This window comes from Panthera uncia (genome assembly GCF_023721935.1).
Source record: "Panthera uncia isolate 11264 chromosome B2 unlocalized genomic scaffold, Puncia_PCG_1.0 HiC_scaffold_24, whole genome shotgun sequence".
Lineage (NCBI taxonomy): Eukaryota > Metazoa > Chordata > Mammalia > Carnivora > Felidae > Panthera > Panthera uncia.
The window spans coordinates 50034224-50052711 of record NW_026057580.1 but is presented as its reverse complement, the minus strand read 5'-3'; the positions used below and the strand labels follow the sequence as shown (position 1 = coordinate 50052711).

Below are 18488 nucleotides of genomic sequence, written 5' to 3'. Positions count from 1 at the left end.
AAACATCCATTCAAGCTGTGCATTGGGCTCTGTGCTGACATCTCAGAGCCTGGAACCTGCTTCAGATTCTGTGTCTCCCTCTCTCTCTGCCCCTCCCTCCACTCGTTCTCTCTCTGTCTCTCTCCCTCTCCCTCTCTGAAAAATAAACATTAAAAAAATTTTTTTAAAAAGTCTTTGGAAAAAATGGGTATTCAGATCCCCGGCCCAGTTTTTAATGGGTTTATATATAATTTTGCTATTGAGATGTATGAGTTATTTATATATTTTGGATATTAGCCCCTTATCAGATAAATGACTTACAGGTATTTTCTCCCATTCAGTAGTAGATTGTCTTTTTGTTGATGGGTTTCCTTGCTGTGCTAAAGTTTTTTAGTTTGATGTAGTCCTACTTGTTTGTTTTTGCTTTTGGTGTCATGTTTAAAATGTCATCACCAAGACGTATGTTAAGGAGCTTATCATTTATGTTTTCTTCTAGGAGTTTTGTGGCTTAGGTCTTTTATTCAAGGCTTTAATCTATTTTGAATTTTTGTATATGGTATAAGACAGTGGTGCAGTTTTATTCTTGTATATGTGGCTGTCCAGATTCCCCAGCACCAATAATTGAGATTGTCCTTTCCTTATTGTGTATTCTTGGTTCCTTTGTTATAAATTAATTGGCGATATATTTGTGGGTTTATTTCTGGGCTCTCTCTTCTGTTCATTGATCTGTGTGTCTTTATGCCCATATCATGCTGTTTTAATTACTTTAGCTTTGTGATATAATTTGAAATAAGGGAGTCTGATGCCTCCAGCTTTCTTCTTTTTCAAGATTGCTTTGGCTTTTGGGGGGTCTTTTGTGGTTCCACACAAATTTTAGCATTATTTGTTCTATTTTGGTTAAAAATACCATTGGGATTTTGATAGGGGTTGTATGGCATCTGTATATTGTTTTGGTAGTATGATCATTTTAATAACATGTGTCCAGTCCAGGAGCATGGGATATCTTTCCATTCATTTATGTCTTCATCAATTTCTTTCATTAATGCCTTACCGTTTTCAATGTACATGTCTTTCACCGCCATGTTTAAATTTATTCCTAGGTGGTTTGTTTTTGTTTTTGTTTTTTGATGCAATTGTAAATGTGATTGTTTCAATTTCACTTTCTGGTAGTTCATTATTAGTGTGTGGAACCACAATGAATTTTTGTGTATGTATTGATTTTGTGTCCTGCAACTTTACTGCATTTGTTTATTTTCAGGGTTTTTTTTTTTGTGATGTCCTAGGGTTTTCTGTATATAGTATTACGTAATGTGCACAATTTTCCTTTTTCCTTTTCAATTTGGATGCCTCTTATTTTTCTCACCGAATTGCTCTGCCTGGACTTCCAGTATTCTGTTGAACAACGTGGCGTGAGTGGACATTCTTATCTTGTTCCTGATCTCAGAGGAAAAGCTTTCAGCTTGTCATTATTAAGTATGATGATATCTCTGAGCTTATCTTATAGAGCTTTTTTTAAGTTGAAGCATTTCTCTCTATACTCACTTTTAAGAGTTTATCATGAATGGATGTTGAATTTTGTCAAGTGCTTTCTCTTCTATTGAAATGATCATATGATTTTTATCTTTCATTTTGCTAATGTGTTATATCACATTGATTTACAGATGTCAAACCATTCTTGCATCCCTGGAATAAATCCCAGTTGATCGTGGTATATGCTCCTTTCACAGTATTGTTGAATTCAGTTTGCTGGTTATTGTGTTGAGAATTTTTGGATCTGTGTTTATCAGTGATATTAGCCTGCAATTTTCTTTTCTTTTTAAATTTTTTTAACGTTTACTCATTTTTGAGAGAGCGTGTGCGGGGGAGGGACAGAGAGAGAGGGAGACACAGAATCAGAAGCAGGCTCCAGGCTCTGAGCTGTCAGCACAGAGCCTGATGTGGGGCCCGATCATGACCCAGGCCAAAGTCGGACACTCAACCGACTGAGCCATCCAGGTGCCTCTGTAATTTTCTTTTCTTGTGGCATCCTTGTCTGGTTTTGGTATCAGGATAATGCTGAGTTTATAAAAGGAGTTTGGGCAAGTTCCCTCTTTTTTTTTTTTTTTTTTTTGAAGAGTTTGAAAAGGATTGAAGGATTAATACTTATTCTTTTGGAATGTTTGGTAGAATTTATCAATTCTGTCTCCTTCTGAGTGACACTGATTATTACAGTCCCATGGGATTAGGAACTCAAGCTCTCCTGGCCTCCAGAGCCAGAGGATCAAGAGGTGTCCCCTGGGTAGTAGCTGTAAAAATCAGGGCTCCAGACTTGTGTAAAAAGCTCTGGGAGGTGCTGGTGCTCTGGAGCACTACAAAGGAAGGGGACAAAGATGGCGCCCAGCAGGCTCTAGGATGATGTGTTAGATGCCTGCCCCTCAGGTTCGTCCTTCCTTCCTTCCTTCCTTCCTTCCTTCCTTCCTTCCTTCCTTCCTTCTTTCCTTCCTTTCTTTATTTTGAGAGAGAAATAGAGAGGAGGGGCAGAGAGACAAAGAGAGAGAATCCCAGGCAGGCTCTGTAATGTCAGTGCATAGCCCAATGTGGGGCTTGATCCCACAAACCGTGAGGAGGTTGTTTCTTTAATATAGGCAGGTGAAGTCTGGGTGGGATTGACTTCTCCTCTGAGCTGGGCCCTGGGACGAGTCTGAGTATGTGAGCCCTTTCTGGGATCACAGTCTTGGCATGCAAGCTTTGCTGCTTTTTATTTTTATTTTTATTTATTTATTTTTATTTTTATTGTATTACATTGTATTTTTAGGGAAATGTGTTCTTTTTAAAGTTTATTTATTTTGAGAGAGGGGTTGGGTCCGCACTGTCAGCACAGAGCCCAGGACGGGGCTTGAACTTACAGACTGAACTCACAAACCACGAGATCATAACCTGAGCCGAAATCAGGAGTTGGACGCTTAACTGACTGAGCCACCTAGGTGCCCCAAACTCTGTTGCTTTTAGAAGATAGATATTTTTGAGGGCTTGCTTTTTAGGTACATGTTTTAGAAGTTGAGATTCTTGATGTAGGATTCAAACCTTTTGCTCCATAAGGAGAAGCTGCGGGTTTTCAGGTCCTTTCCAGTTGTGGGTCACTATGCTGGGGGGGGGGGGGTAGTGTTTATGGCGAGATTATTTCCTAGCCACTTTTTCCTTTTTTAGGGTTTTGGGTATTTTTTTCATTCGTACCCCTCCATTTGTCTGGTGTATAGTCATCACTCAGCCAGACTTTAGGGTTCTTTTGGAGGAAATTGTTCCGTAGATAGCTATCAATTCAGTGTGTCCATGGAAGGAGGTGAGTTCAGGATCTTCCTACATTGCTGTCTTGAAAGGTCAGTTTGATCTTCTCAAGCTTTTTAAGGTCATTCCAGAGTAACCTTTACTGTAGGGCTGGGTTAGCCTCCCTATTGAGGTGTAGCTTGCACGGCATCTCTGCTGAATTGCTGGTATATTCACTGGGGTCTCCTTAGTTTTGCTGGTGGGAACTGGAGTAATACTCAGTCTTGGGTGAGCTCTGGGAATCGTTCCACTCATAGCTCCCCAGGTTTTCCTTGTGAGTGTTCTCATCCTTGTGGAGCTTCACCATTTATAAGCACATGCAGATTTTTTTATTTAGCCAAAGATTCCAGAGGCCCTTATCTAAATTTCTGGAGCTCTTTGAATAGCTCCTTCATCTTGAGTACTCTGCCCTTCAGCGTAGTTGGATTGGCTTGGCCTCCCTGAGTTTCAGTCTGTCCTCAAATCAGTGAGACCTCTGTGGTACATTGGAGTTCCCTCTCCTTGCTTTGCAATCCAGAAATTCCTTCCAGGTGGAAATCAAGGGCAATTTTAGGGCTTTCTTTCCCCAGGTATCACAGAGCTCTGCTGTCTGTTCTCCAGTGTCTGAAAGCAGTTGTTTGTGTATCTTGTGTAGTTTTTAAATTGTTAACAGTGGAGCTGAAGTCTAAACCTTATTGTTTCCTCATGGCTAGAAGCAGGAGTCCAATACATAATACTTTGTGATATGAACAAGGGTCATAAGGCAGTTTCCAGGGAAATAAAGTACTAGGCAATGGATGCCTGGGTGGCTCAGTCAGTTAAGCATCCGACTTTGGCCCAGGTCATGATCTTGCATTTCACAAGTCAGGCTCTGTGCTGACGGCTCAGCACCTGGAGTCTGCTTCGGATTCTGTGTCTCCCTTGCTCCCTGTCCCTCCTCCATTCATGCTTTGTCTCTCTCTCAAAAATAAACATTTAAAAAAAAAAAAAAAACACTAGGAAAGTAAATACCCAGTTGTTACTATAATCATGTGATATGGTCATTATAAAAGAAACTTTTGACTTCACGACTTTGATTTCATTGTGCCAACTTAGTGCCCTTTCATTTGGTAAAAATGCAGTAATAGATGGGAGTCATTATTCTCCTTGTGCCATGTGAGAAGGTATGACAAAGATTATTTGCATCTCTGTCAACCTTGAGTTACCTCTACCTAGTCATTAAAAAGTATTTTCTGCCACCAGACCTAAATTTCGTACCTGTTTTGTTTAAACAAATTAAAAAACAAACAAAAAAAATCCTCTTCTTATATATACTCTATTATGAAACTTCAAAAACTTGGACCAGAAGTTTCCTATTTTATTTTGATAAACTCTTAGGGGGTTTCGTTCATTTTTCTTTTGTTGTCTTTTTATTGCCCTCCTTTGACATTAAGTGCTATGGCTGTGACATTTCAGAGTTTGCCAAACTTGTGGAAGAATTCCGAAATTTTGGGGCGAAGCTTCTGCAATCCACCAGTGGTCGCAGCCATGGCACATTTGAATGGGTTGACAGCATGTTGGTTCGGGCTCTGAAGTCTGGAGATTGGCTTTTGATGGACAATGTTAACTTCTGCAAGTAAGGACATTCTGCTTAAACACCGGATTGAAATTTGGGATATGCTTATCAAAGTAGAAACCCAGTTGGAAGCTCTGGGTTTTGAACCTGTTGTTTTCTTAACCTCAAATGTATCCTCAGTCATCTTCTATAGTCTTATCCCTGTGGTGAACAAAGGTAGTTGGTCATTAGCTGCAAGATTTTAGCTCTGTATGACTGTTTTGGGGTGAACTGAAGGCTAACAAAATTTGTTTACTTTTCCAGTTTTTGAGGTAGACCTTTTTATTTAACATCAAAAATCCTTTTGTTAGGGTCATTCTTGAGTACAGGTTTTTGAAATGGAGGATCTTTTACAAGGTACACATTAGAAAATGTGTATCAGTGTATTGCTTTGATTCTAAAATAACGAAAACGGCGTCATAAAACTACCGTAGTACACAGCATAATGGAAGCCACTCCAGGTTGGCTGATGGTTTCTCTACCTGAAGCATTTTTCAGAATGTTTTCAGTTGAAACCCAGTTGCCTTTAAATTGATTTGATAATGTTGGGAAGTGGGGAAGATGGAAGGGGAAAGAGGAAAGAATTAAAAATCATGGAACCATTTCCCTTAATTTCGTTTATTTATTTAACAGTATTTTGGGTATTTACTGTGTATGAATCTCTGAGCAATGTGCCTTGGGGAGTGAAAAGGGGAGCAGATGGGGAGAGAGAGAGCACAATTCTATGTGGGGGAATGATCCATGCTGAAGGAGGACATGGGTCAGGATCAGTGGGAAGCCTGTGTAAGGAAAGTAGAATGCGTGCAGATGTCAGTCTGCCACCATTTAATTTGACGTCTCTCTATGCAGCCCATCAGTCCTGGATCGTTTGAATGCTTTGCTGGAACCTGGAGGTGTTCTCACTATTAGTGAAAGAGGAATGATAGATGGATCCACTCCCACCATAACACCAAATCCCAATTTCAGGTATTTGTGCCTCTTAAGTTTCTGATTAAGAATCTGACCACCTCAATAGAGGAGGTGGACATTCAGTAGGACGTTGTTACATATTATATTCATACATTCAGTCATAAATATGTTCACTCATTTATTGATTCAGTTAAATATTTATGGAGGCTCTGCTATTTGCCAGACTCTCAGTAAACAAGAGGGGGCACTTGGATGGCTCAGTTGGTTCAGGGGGTCGTGAGTTCAACCCCCACATTGGGCACAAAGCTTAATTTAAAAAAATAATAAAAAAATAGCTGAGGTCTTTGTAGTGGGTTGGTGGTAAAGGGTAGAAGCAGGGAGACTGGTCTTAAGGGTTTTGCAATAGTTCAAGCAAGAGATACTATAGCTTAGACTGGGGTAACGTGAGTTGGGATTTGCTGGTCAGACATGTGGGTTGAGAAAAAGAGGAAACAAAGATTTTACCTAAATTTTTGGCCTGAGTAATTGGATAAATATGTGAGCCATTTACTGAGAAAGGGAAGACTGGCAAAGGAGCAGGGTTTTGTTATTGTTGTTTTGTTTTGTTTTGTTTTTATGTTTGTTTATTTTTGAGAGAGAAAGAGAGAGAGAGAGACTGTGAGTGGGGAAGGAGCAGAGAGAGACACATAGAATCCAAAGCAGGCTCCAGGCTCTGAGCTGTCAGCACAGAGCCTGACACGGGGCTCAAACCCTTTAACCATGAGATCATGACCTGAGCTGATGTCAGATGCTCAAGTGACTGAACCACCCAGGTGCCCTGGAGCTTGTTTGATGTAGGGAAGGTCAACAGGGAATCCACTGTTTAGTTTTGGAGATGTTAGATAGCTAGGCAGAGATGTTGAATATATGAAGATAACTGTTTCAGAAGAGCACACTGCTCCCTTTTCTGATCTCTGTAGGTGAGTTAGAATGATGAATTAGCACTATTTGATTTGGGAAATATCTGAAAGTAAGAATTTTAACGTTCTCAGATAGCATTAAAGGTGCACTGGATAAACACTAGTTTCTAAGGTGAATAGGTTTAGAGACACTGATTTTGCTGTATTCATGCATTTTGGCACTACAAGATAGAAGACAGATGAAAGTAGCAGACTTTGAGTTAGTGAGATCTTCTTGATAAGCTCCCTGAAGAGGAGCCATATAGGGTCTGCCTTCACCACTTGTTGTTGAGCAGCCTCATCATTGGTTGCAACTGGGATTTTAATTTTTTTTCCTTTGGATTGCTATGTTACCAGACTTTTTCTTTCGATGGATCCTGTTCATGGAGAAATATCCCGAGCGATGAGGAATCGTGGACTTGAAATCTACATTTCAGGAGAAGGGGATGGGAACATCCCAGATAACCTGGATCTGAAAGTTCTCCTGCACAGCCTTGGATTGGTGGGGGACAGTGTGTGTGACACCCTCTTGGCTCTACACATGGAGATCCAGAGTACTGTTGTAGGTAAGGTGCTTGACTTCTAGGCCTCTGTGGAGTTTTCTTCTTATAGAAATTCATATGCGGACTTCAAGCTGTATTACAAAGCTGTAATCATCAAGACAGTATGGTTCTGGCACAAAAACAGACACTCAGATCAGTGGAACAGAAGAGAAAACCCAGAAATGGACCCTCAAATGCATGGCCATCTAATCTTTGACAAAGCAGGAAAGAATATCCAATGGAATAAAGAGAGTCTCTTCAGCAAGTAGTGCTGGGAAAACTGGACGGCAACATGCAGAAAAATGAACCTGGACCACTTTCTTAGACCACACACAAAAATAAACTCAAAATGGGTGAAAGACCTCAATGTAAGACAGGAAGCCATCAAAATCCTCCAGGAGAAAGCAGGCAAAAACCTTTGACCTTGGCCACAGCAACTTCTTACTCAACACGTCTCTGGAGGCAAGGGAAACAAAAGCAGAAATGAACTATCAAAATGAACTCATCAAAATAAAAAGCTATGCACAGTTAAGGAAACAATCAGCAAAACTCAAAGGCAACTGGGAATGGAAGAAGATATTTACAAACGAAATATCAGATAAGAGGTTAGTATCCAAAATCTATAAAGAACTTATCAAACTCAATACCCAAAAAACAAATAATCCAGTGAAGAAATGGGCAAAAGACATGAATAGACACTTTTCCAAAGAAGACATCCAGATGGCTAACAGACATATGAAGAAATGCTCAACATCACTCATTAGGGAAATACAAATCAAAACCACAATGAGATACCACCACACACCTGTTAGAATGGCTAACATTTAACAACTCAGGCAACAACAGATGTTGGCGAGGATGCGGAGAAAGAGGATTTCTTTTGCACTGCTGGTGGGAATGCAAATTGGTGCAGTCACTCTGGAAAACAGTATGGAGGTTCCTCAAAAATTAAAAATAGAACTACCCTATGACCCAGCAGTTGCACTACCAGGTATTTATCCAAGGGATACAGATATGCTGTTTCGAAGGGGCACATGCATCCCAATGTTTATAGCAGCATTATCAACAATAACCAAAGTATGCAAAGAGCCCAAATGTTCATCGATGGATGAATGGATAAAGAAGATGTGGTATATATATATATAATGGACTATTACTCGGCAATCAAAATGAATGGAATCTTGCCATTTGCAACAATGTGGATGGAACTAGAGTGTATTATGCTTAGCGAAATTAGTCTGTCAGAGAAAGACAAATATCATATGACTTCACTCATATGAGGACTTTAAGAGACAAAACAGATGAACATAGGGGAAGGGAAGCAAAAATAATATAAAAACAAGGAGGTGGACAAAACATAAGAGATTCTTAAATATGGAGAACAAACAGATGGTTACTGGAGGGGTTGTGGGAGGGAGGATGGGCTAAATGGGTAAGGGGCATTAAGGAATCTGCTCCTGAAATCATTGTTGCACTATATGATAACTAACTTGAATGTAAATTAAAAAAGAAAGAAAGAAAGAAAGAAAGAAAGAAAGAAAGAAAGAAAGAAAGAAAAAGAAATTCATGTGTTGGGGTGCCTGGGTGGCTCAGTGAGTTAGGCATCTGACTTTGGCTCAGGCCATGATCTCATGGCTCATGAGTTCAAGCCTCGCGTGAGGTTCTATGCTGACAGCTGAGAGCCTGGAGCCTGCTTTGGATTCTGTGTCTCCCTCTCTCTGCCCCTCCCCTGCTCTCGCTCTGTCTCTCTCAAAAATAAACAAACATTAAAAAAAAATCAATAAAAAAAAGATTCATGTGTTATTCCATTTAATTGCTAGTCTAGAAGGTTTTTTTTTTGTTTTTGTTTTTTTTTTTTTTAATGTTTATTTTTGAGAGAGAAAGCATGAATGCGGGAGGGGTAGAGAGAGAGGAGCAGAAGATCTGAAGTGGGCTCTGCACTGACAGCAGTGAGCCCTATGGGGGGACCGAGGTGGGGGGGGGGGGCTCAAATTCATGAACCGTGAGCCAAAGTTGGACACTCAAGTGACTGAGCCACACAGGCTCCCCTAGTCTAGAGGTTTTTAAATTTAGTGTACATACAAATAGAAATTACCTGAAAAGTCTTTAAAAATGTAGATATGGTGGTATCCTACTTCGCCCTAAGGGAGTGGGTTCAGCAAGTCTGAGTGAAGCACAGAAATTAGTATTTTAAAGAAGTTTCCCAGGTAATTCTGATGGATTCATTCAGAGACCCATTCTTTGAGGAATACTGCTTTAGACATTAATGTAAAGTTTGTCCTTATCTTCAGGATGGTCATTGAATCTTTTGAAGGTAGAATAAAGAGGGAACTTTGACTTATTCAAAACAGCCAGGTGTTACTTCTTTTAAATGTCCAAATACACAGGAGTAGGCAAGAATAATAACAAAGATAATGCTGAAAAATGATGATACTCCTTATTGAGTGACCATTATGTGTTAGGTACAATGTCAGTTGCTTTTTTAGTCTTCTTCACATTAGTTCTTCAGGGCATGTTTTCATTTTATAGATAGGGCTCAGAGAGGTTGAATAACTCATCAGAGAATAACAGTTAATAATGATAGGTGAGAATTGAAAGTAGTTCTGTTGGATTTTAAAGTGCTTGGTTCTTCATGAGGCCATGCTCTTTCTGGTACCTTCATTGTGTGTCAACTTTAGGTTTAAGGATATGTGTGATCAGGCTTTGTCATACTTGTAATTGTTGCTTTCCTGCACTGTGCTTCTGACAGAAAAAGAGGGAGGGACGCAGGTTAGGGAAGGAATATAAACATTCCTACAAGTCCATTGTGTGCTAGTGAGACACTAATATCCACTTAGATGCCTTTCTAAAATAAGTGTCTGGGTGAATTTGAGTAGAACGAAGCTTGATGTGAAGTTGAATTTATTTGTTTTCATTGGAGATTTTGCAGAATCTGTTGCTCATAGATGGCAATATGTTTTCCTTTATAGGTTCTCCAACATCATCTATTTCAACTTTAATTCAGACAGCCTTACTCATTGTGCAGTGCCTACAGCGAGGGCTGAGTTTAGACACAGCCTTTTCTGAAGTATGCTGGGAAGCATATGTCCGCTCCCAGCATTCACCAGCAAACCAAAAGGTACTGTGAAATGTTGCAAATAGCTTTCTAAGTTATAACACTCTTATGTTATTTAGGTGGAGGAAATTCTATTAATGATAACTTTAATGAACTGAGAGTGGACTGCTTTAGTTACTTTCTAGTAGAGATCTGGTATCCCAAGTAATTTTCTGGTAAATAGGTTAAATACAATATTTACTTCTTGGAAACTTAGCTATCATTAGAAAAAGTGGAATTTACCCTGTAATGTTGAAAATTGAAGGATGTGTATGTTACAATATGACAACAACTACCGGGGCCTGGAAAACTATTATTACTCTGCTAGTTTTTGGTATTAGCACGTACATGTTGTTGCTTGTATACCACGTGTTTTTATCTCCTACCAGCTTGTGCAAGCTTTACTGGAGAAACATATTTTTTCTCTACGAGCCCATGAAACCTGGGGTAACTCCATCCTTGCCATGGGCCTGTGGCCAGATTCTCTGCCCTCAGCAATCTTTGCTACAGAAGATTCTCACCTCTCTAGAGTCCGAAGTGATGGACAAGTCTTAGTATATTGCCTTAACAGGATGAGCATGAAAACCAGCAGCTGGGCCAGGTTAGTGGAGCCTTGAGGTTGTATCTCTCTGGCATCTTGGCTTTTTTTTTTTTTTTTTTTTTTTTTAAATGATAATGGTCATGACAAAGCATGTCTGACCAGAATGTTGTGTGGTCATTTATCACCCAGCTGTCATAGTTTCCTTGTTCGTTGCAATATTCCTTCCTATTTATTATTCACTTCATAATGTTTTACTTGTCCTCCTTTGAAGGGGACTTAATCTTTTCCCCATTACCTCTTTGATCCATTGTTTGCAAAGTTATTTACCTAGTTCTTTGAAATATAAAATGTAAGTTCATTCTAGTACTGACTTTGCCTTGCTGTTCTAATTAATTTCAGGATTCAGCCTCTTACCTTACCAGACTTGGAGAAAATCATGCAGTCCTCTAACCCTGAGAGCTTGAAATTCAGTTCAATCGAAGTGGCTACTTACTGGATTGATGAACCAGATATTCTGGCCATGGCTGTTAAATTGCTTATAGAAAGAGCAACCAATCAAGATTGGGTGCTCAGAGTTAAATGGCTTTATCATTTAGCCAAGAATATACCACAGGGGCTTGGTGAGTCAAAAAGCTTACTTTGTATATGTAATAAGTGAATATATTTATCCCTACCCTATTTTTGTGCCTCAGCAGCTGTGTTATTCTGTGAGGACACTGTTAAAATTATATCTGGAAGATCTCCTAGCAAGAAATTTGTGACCTGGTATTTCTGTTTGTATAACTGTTAAAAAATTAAGGAACATATCTGCTCTTAGATGTGTCCTAAGAGAAACTTTGCTCCCATGTAATTCATTTCAGTATCTTCCCACCTATCAAATCCAAAAAGAAAATGTACTATATTATGTTACTATTTATTTTTTGAACATGCTTCTGTACTAGTGCTGCACAACATTACTGTCTGGGAAAGGTTGCTTTTGGTCAATTCATTTCCCCTAAAAGTGCATAAGAGACTTGTGTTTTCATTCCAGTGCTCTAATTTTTCATGCTTAATTTCTTTGTACTTCTTTCATTTTAAGAGGAAAAATCCAACAGTAACAACATTGCATGGGTTGCAAAGTACAGAGCATGGAATTTGTTGATACAGCTTGTTGCCTAAAGTAACTGAGTTTATATGAACCTTTCTATCCATGAGAAATTAGCCAGAAGATGTGTATATTGTATGGTATATGTGATCTGTCTACAAATGTATAGAGAATTTATAAATTCTTATCTGCATTGTCCTATATGAGAGCTACTAGCCACAGATGGCTACTAAAATGTAAATATGAGTTAATTAAAATGAAATAAAATCTAAAATCCGGTCCTTTGGGGTGCCTGGGTGGCTCATTCGGTTAAGCATCTGACTTCAGCTCAGGTCATGATCTCTGTTCATGGGTTTGAGCCCCATGTCAGGCTCTATGTTGACAACTCAGAGCCTGGAGCCTGCTTCAGATTCTATGTCTCCCTCTCTCTGCCCCTCCCCTGCTCATGCTCTTTCTTTCTCAAAAATAAATAAACATTAAAAAAAATTTTTTTTAATCCAGTCCTTAGTTGTACTGACCACATTTCAAGTGCTTACTAACGTGTGACTAGTGGCTACTCTGACAGTGCAACTATAGGATGTTTCTTTCCATCATCGCAAAAAGTTTACCTGGACAGCCCTACTTTAGATATTAACATTTGCTTCTCCTTCCTCCACAGAATCAATACAGATTCATTTGGAAGCCAGTGCTGCATCACTTAGGAATTTTTACTCAAATTCTCTCTCAGCTGGGGTCAGTAATGTCATCAAAATATTACAACCAAATATAACAGGTACTGCACGAGATTTGATTTTGAGTTCTCAGCATAGTTTAGGAAATTGCTCCATTGAGTTCATGGAAAAAGACCTGACGGAACTACCACTGTGATAACAGTAATATTTAGAAGACTCAAAGTATCCAGATGCAAATTCCTCTTCTTTGTTAGAAACTATCCATTGTATCCTTTAGTCTTTGAAAGAGGATGATGATATACAAGCATAGAAGGTAGAACACAGGAGTGGAAGACTGGTCTCTGGCCCCAACTCAGCCACAACTGGCTTGTTCATTTGGGACCCATCATTCATACTCATTGCCTGTGTTTGAAAAATACGGGAATTAGGGGCACCTGGGTGGCTCAGTCAGTTAAGCATCCGACTCTTGGTTTCAGTTCAGGTCATGATCTTGAAGTTCGTGGGTTCAAGACCAGCATCGGGCTCTGCGCTGACAGTGCAGGGGCCTGCTTGAGATTCTCTCTCCCTCTCTCTGCCCCTGCTGCACACATGCGCATGTCTTTCTCTCTCTTAAAAAGAATAAGGAAATTAGGGACATTTTGACAGAACCAGGCTTTTAATTTCCCACCCCATCTTCATTTGATTCTGACCAAAACATACCATTGCCATTTGGTTTAGAAGAAAATATGATGCTTTTGTGCTAAACCAATTACCTTATCTACGCTAAAGGTTAACAAGGTAAATGTTGGGAAGAAAACAAACAGGGAAAACTACCGTAGTGGTCATGTTGTGGCTGAACTAAATCATGGCTTCCCAAGTATGTGGGATTTTTGGTTATTGGGAACACAGTTCCAGAGTAGAATAGCAGGTTCCCTTTTTAGCAGATATCATTTGCCCATTATTGGAACATACTAGGTATGCCTTTGTCTTCCTTTTCAAATGTGTAGCTCTGGATTGTGTAGTCTTCCTGGACTTTGGAACATGCGCTCCCTCTTTCATGTACTTTGCTGTTCACAGTAGGCATTTGTTAGTCTACCGTATGGTGGATACCGTTAAACCTTGTGCTCCACTGACCTACCTAGCCATCTTCAATGTAATGTTACCGTTGTTTTGTCTTACCTCCCTTCCCTGGGTTCTCACAACCTCTGGAAAGGGGTCAGATCTGAGCACTGCTGCTTTACAAAAGAAGTGTCAAGTTCAAGCCAAAGAAGTGTGAGGTAGCAGCAAACACCATATTCTGTTATTGTAAAGAAATGGTTTTTGGCTTTTAAGCGAAATAATCTTGAGTTGTTTTTCTTACTGAAAGCAAACAATGAGAAATATATTCATTCATTTTTCCACCATGTAAGTTAGTTTTTTTGCGGTTAATGAGCACAGATTGGGTGATTAAGCTCATGGATTCTTTTCTGACCCACTGTGGGACCTGAGCAGGTGAATGTATTGGTCATAATGTTTATGTTGTAACAGGAACTACCTTAGTCCTAAAGCAGAATGAATTTTCAGGATTAGTAGAAATTTTGCATTTAGAAAGGAAGTAGTGTAGAAGCAGTTGAACCTTACTTTTCTAGTATTATGGGCTGAAACCAACATTTTCCTGTTCTTTGTCTTCCCCATCAGGACTCAATGTGATCAAATTAGGACCAAGAAAAATCTTCAACTGAAATTTGCTAGGCAAGGAGTGTAATTCCAAAATTTTGTTTTTTGTTTCTTAAACCAGATGAATTTGTGATCCCTTTGGACCCCCGGTGGAATATACAGGCTTTGGACATCATTAGAAATTCGATGGACTTTGACCCACAAACCGATCAGCCTGAGCAGCTCTTTGCCCTTTTAGAGTCTGTTGCAAACAAGTAGGTGAAGCCTGCTATTCTGGGTACTGTTTGCCTCACTGTACACCATAGCTTTACAAATCATGCCTTTTCTAAACTCTGTCACGTCATGCTCCGTGCTCAGTGAAGTAATTCTGACTCTGATGTCAAAATGCCTATAAATTTTGCAAGTTCTTAATAATTTAACAAGATGCTTTAAGAGGTACTAGCTTAACTTTAATGTTGTGTTTATGTTACAATTAATCCTTTATCATAGGGTAGTTATGTTTCTATTGTTTTCTGTTCATGATTCTTGGCAGCTCCTCCCATTTTCACGTGCTCATTTTCTTGTAGGTCCTATCCTCAGTGTTGTGTCCACATCATTTTCCATCCTCAAATGCTGCAGAGATATGTAGCCCCTGCATGCTTACACACACACTCAACATATAAATTTACTTAATTGTGATATAAGCCGGTCTTTTCTCACATTTAATGTAATGGCCAGAGTATTTTTTTTAATTAAATAATTTATTTTTTATTTACATCCAAGTTAGTGCAACAATGATTTCAGGAGTAGATTCCTTAATGCCTCTCTTACCCATTTAGCCCATCCCCCCTCCCACAACCCCTCCAGCAGCCCTCTGTTTGTTCTCAAGAGTCAGAGTATTTTTTTAATTAGCCATCAGTGTTAATGTAATAGGTTTTTAAAAATAATTTTATGATGAGGTATAATGTGCATTACAGTAAAGTACACTGTTATTAATAATGAGCATATTTGGTTTTGATGAATTTTCACAAAGTGAACTCATGCGTGTGATGTGAACTAGCACCTCAAAGGCCCCCTTGTCTCCCCTCCCCTTGTTCCTCCCCTGGTAACTTCTAACACCAGAGATTAATTTTATGATGGCCACTTTTAAGAGTTCACAGTGCAGTTTGTCAGATCATGGCAGAGCAAGAGTGAGGCCTGGCAGTCTTCCTAGGTGGAGCTTTTCCGGGCCATCTGTCTTCTGCCCCGTGCTACCACCAACTCAGTTGTCATCACTACACCTCCCTGTCTCTAGTCCAGAATTTTCAGGGGCTGGAGAGGAATGGCAGGTTGAAGGAGATTGATGTTCTCAAGATTTCAGCAGGTAGAGGATGTGATTGCAAAGTAGTATTCACCAATAACCAATACTATTTATTATGTTATTAAATCTCATTTCAGGACAATCATATATCTTGACCGGGAAAAACGGATATTTACTGAAGCAAATTTGGTTTCTGTTGGTGGCAAAAAGTTAAGAAATAGTGTTTTGAGAATGTCCTTTGAATTCCATAAAGGTGAGAGGTTTCCCTTTTGTATTCTTGAGTTAATGCATCTGATCACATAATGTCTCTAAAGTGAAGAGACCTTGAGCAGCTGCTGCCATTTCACTAATTTCCTTTTGATTTGCTGGACTGATTTTAAACACATCCCCTTATTCAGTAGTAACACCTAACTGCTTTTTACATGTCTTTGATTTCATTTACTTTTTATAGCAACCTTATGTGGTGTAGGTCCCATGCTGTGAAAGAGAAAAGGGAGGCACAGAGATGCTCAAGGTCACATCTCTAGCAAGTAACAGAGCTAGAGTTTGAAATCTAGATGTTGGCTCAAAAAGTTCATGCTGCTAAGTATTTGGTTATAGGTTCTTTCTTCATCCTTTATTTTTTTTAATTGAAAAGATAGAAGTCTGCCTTTGAAGCCGTTATTGTTAATAGTACATTGATTTGTATCTTCTCACCTGTCTGTGCTCTTCATCCATTCACACATATATACACATCTTGTTTTATATTTAAAGAAGTACTTGTATAAAATATGCATTAATGCTCTATAATTTCCATTTTTCAGTAAGAGGTTATAAACATCTATAGGTGTACATACCTGATCAGTTATGTTTAGTATGATAATGGTAGGCTAAGAATTTGCTTTCAATTGTGACCCTTCAAAATTGACCGTACTGGAGATGCAGTTAAGTTCATATTACTGTTGAGTTTGAAAATATCTAGAGATGAATTTAAATCTGATGGAATGTTCTTATTTATGTCAACTCTAAGATCCAGAGAGCTATCACAGCCTGCCCCATGAAATTGTGGTCAATCTTGCTGCTTTTTTTGAACTTGGTGATGCACTAATCCTGCTCTGGGTACAGTCCTCCCAGGGGATGGTGTCTGATGTCAGTGTCATGGAGGTGAGGAAATGTATCTATATTAATTTTTGTGCCAAGACAAATGTTTAAGACTCTTAAGGGTGAGATAAACTACAATGTTGTTATATGTCCAATATTATTTGAGAAATTTAGTTGTTAACAGTTTTAAATATATATATACATATTTTAAAGCTTAATGAGTATACAACTGACCTATCATGAAGAGCATATATTTGAAGTGTACAATTTTATGTTTTGACATGTACACACCTTGGAAGCCATTACCACGATAATGAGCATATACAATATCCTTGAGCCTTTCTTCATATTCTTTTGTATTTCCTTCTTCTCCCTTGCTCCCACCCTAAATTTGTTCTCCCTATTTAAGAGTCTCCCCAAAAAACTTTCTTAATAGATACCTTTAAGAAAATGAAAACACTGGGAGAAACTTGAAAATTGGGCTGTATTTTGTTTGTATGTAAATTACATAAAAGTATAATTCTAGATTATAGATACCATAAATTATACAAGCAAACTAATAACACCACCCAACTTTTTAAATGAGCAAGATAATTTGAATAGATACTTCTCAGAAGATACACGAATGCCCAGTAAGAACTTCAAAAATTCCAACATCATTAGTTATCAAAGAAATGTAAGTGAGGTGCCATGCACCAAAATGGCTAAAGTTAAAATCACTAACAGTAGCAAGTATTGGCAAGGAAACAGAACAACTGGAATTTGCCTGTGCTGCTGGTTGGAATGCAGCTGCTTTATAAGAAAAGTTGGCAGTTTTTTAATAAAACTATATGTACACTTACCATGTGACTCAATAATTCCATTTTCCCTAAGGAAATAGTTCTGAACTTTAAGTACTTGGGGGGAGAATCTTTGTCTTCTCTGACTGCTTTAATGTCCCTAAAAATATTTCAACTGAATGCTACACCTTTCATGGGTGTGTTGAGTATTGATTAACAATTGAAATCTGTGTCTTACTGAGAGGTTTGTGTGAGCGTGGTTTGCTCTGTTTTTAGATCTTGGATTCCTTGCGGTGGCGGGACCGGTTTTGGACCATAGCTGACACAGTAAAAGTGGATGCCTCAGGCCTGGCCCTGCTCGCCCTTCATTGGCACTGGGTTTTAAAACATCTGGTCCGTCAGATCCCTCAACTCCTAATGAACCATGAAGACAAGTAAGACTCCTATTTGGAGTAATAACTCAATATCTACAGTACTGATGATGATAAAGAGAAGAGGGTTTGGAATTGAAACTTTCTTCTTGCTTTATTTTGGCTTATTCCCATGGCCTTTTGGTGAATGGAAATCAAATACAAAATGTTAAATGATGTCTCTTACTATCCAGCACTTCCCCCTTTTCTTACATCCCTCTGCGCCTTTTCCCTTCTTTACAGATACTACAAAGAGGTTCAGACTGTCTCAGAACATATTCAGAATTGCTTGGGGAGCCCAACTGGCGGCTTCACTGGTGTAAAGAAGTTGCAAAAGTTCCTGGGACGGCCATTTCCTTTTAAGGTACAACTTGGAAACATGTAGCAAACACAAAGATTTGAGCTCTTATGCTCAAATCTGGAGTTCTGTAACGTGGGAACTGCCATTCATCTAGACTCAAATGTTTGCTGAATACTCTTAATTGATTTGTTAAGTGTTAACATTTTTGTTTATTCTTGAGAGTATTAAGTCTGGATAGAGTTTTAATTTGATTACTGTAAAATCTCCTGAGAGCAACAATAGACAAACCTTATGTTTTCTAGAAGAATTGTGGAAATATTTAAAATTTTTTGAGACATGAATAGGCTGCTAAAATCTGCATTTCTCCTCT

The 18488-nt window shown here is 38.9% G+C and overlaps 1 protein-coding gene across 1 annotated transcript in view; it reads left to right on the top strand.

Moving 5' to 3' along the window:
* The window catches only part of MDN1 (midasin AAA ATPase 1), a 174473-nt gene that overhangs the window by 98581 nt on the left and 57404 nt on the right, over positions 1-18488 (top strand). Inside the window, exons 44-55 of the mRNA XM_049652926.1 lie at positions 4717-4876; positions 5705-5821; positions 7060-7268; positions 10214-10362; positions 10728-10939; positions 11279-11499; positions 12622-12735; positions 14391-14523; positions 15686-15801; positions 16558-16691; positions 17684-17841; positions 18061-18181. Of these exons, the coding sequence (XP_049508883.1) occupies positions 4717-4876; positions 5705-5821; positions 7060-7268; positions 10214-10362; positions 10728-10939; positions 11279-11499; positions 12622-12735; positions 14391-14523; positions 15686-15801; positions 16558-16691; positions 17684-17841; positions 18061-18181 (1844 nt within the window). The remainder of the gene's footprint in view (positions 1-4716; positions 4877-5704; positions 5822-7059; positions 7269-10213; positions 10363-10727; positions 10940-11278; positions 11500-12621; positions 12736-14390; positions 14524-15685; positions 15802-16557; positions 16692-17683; positions 17842-18060; positions 18182-18488) is intronic.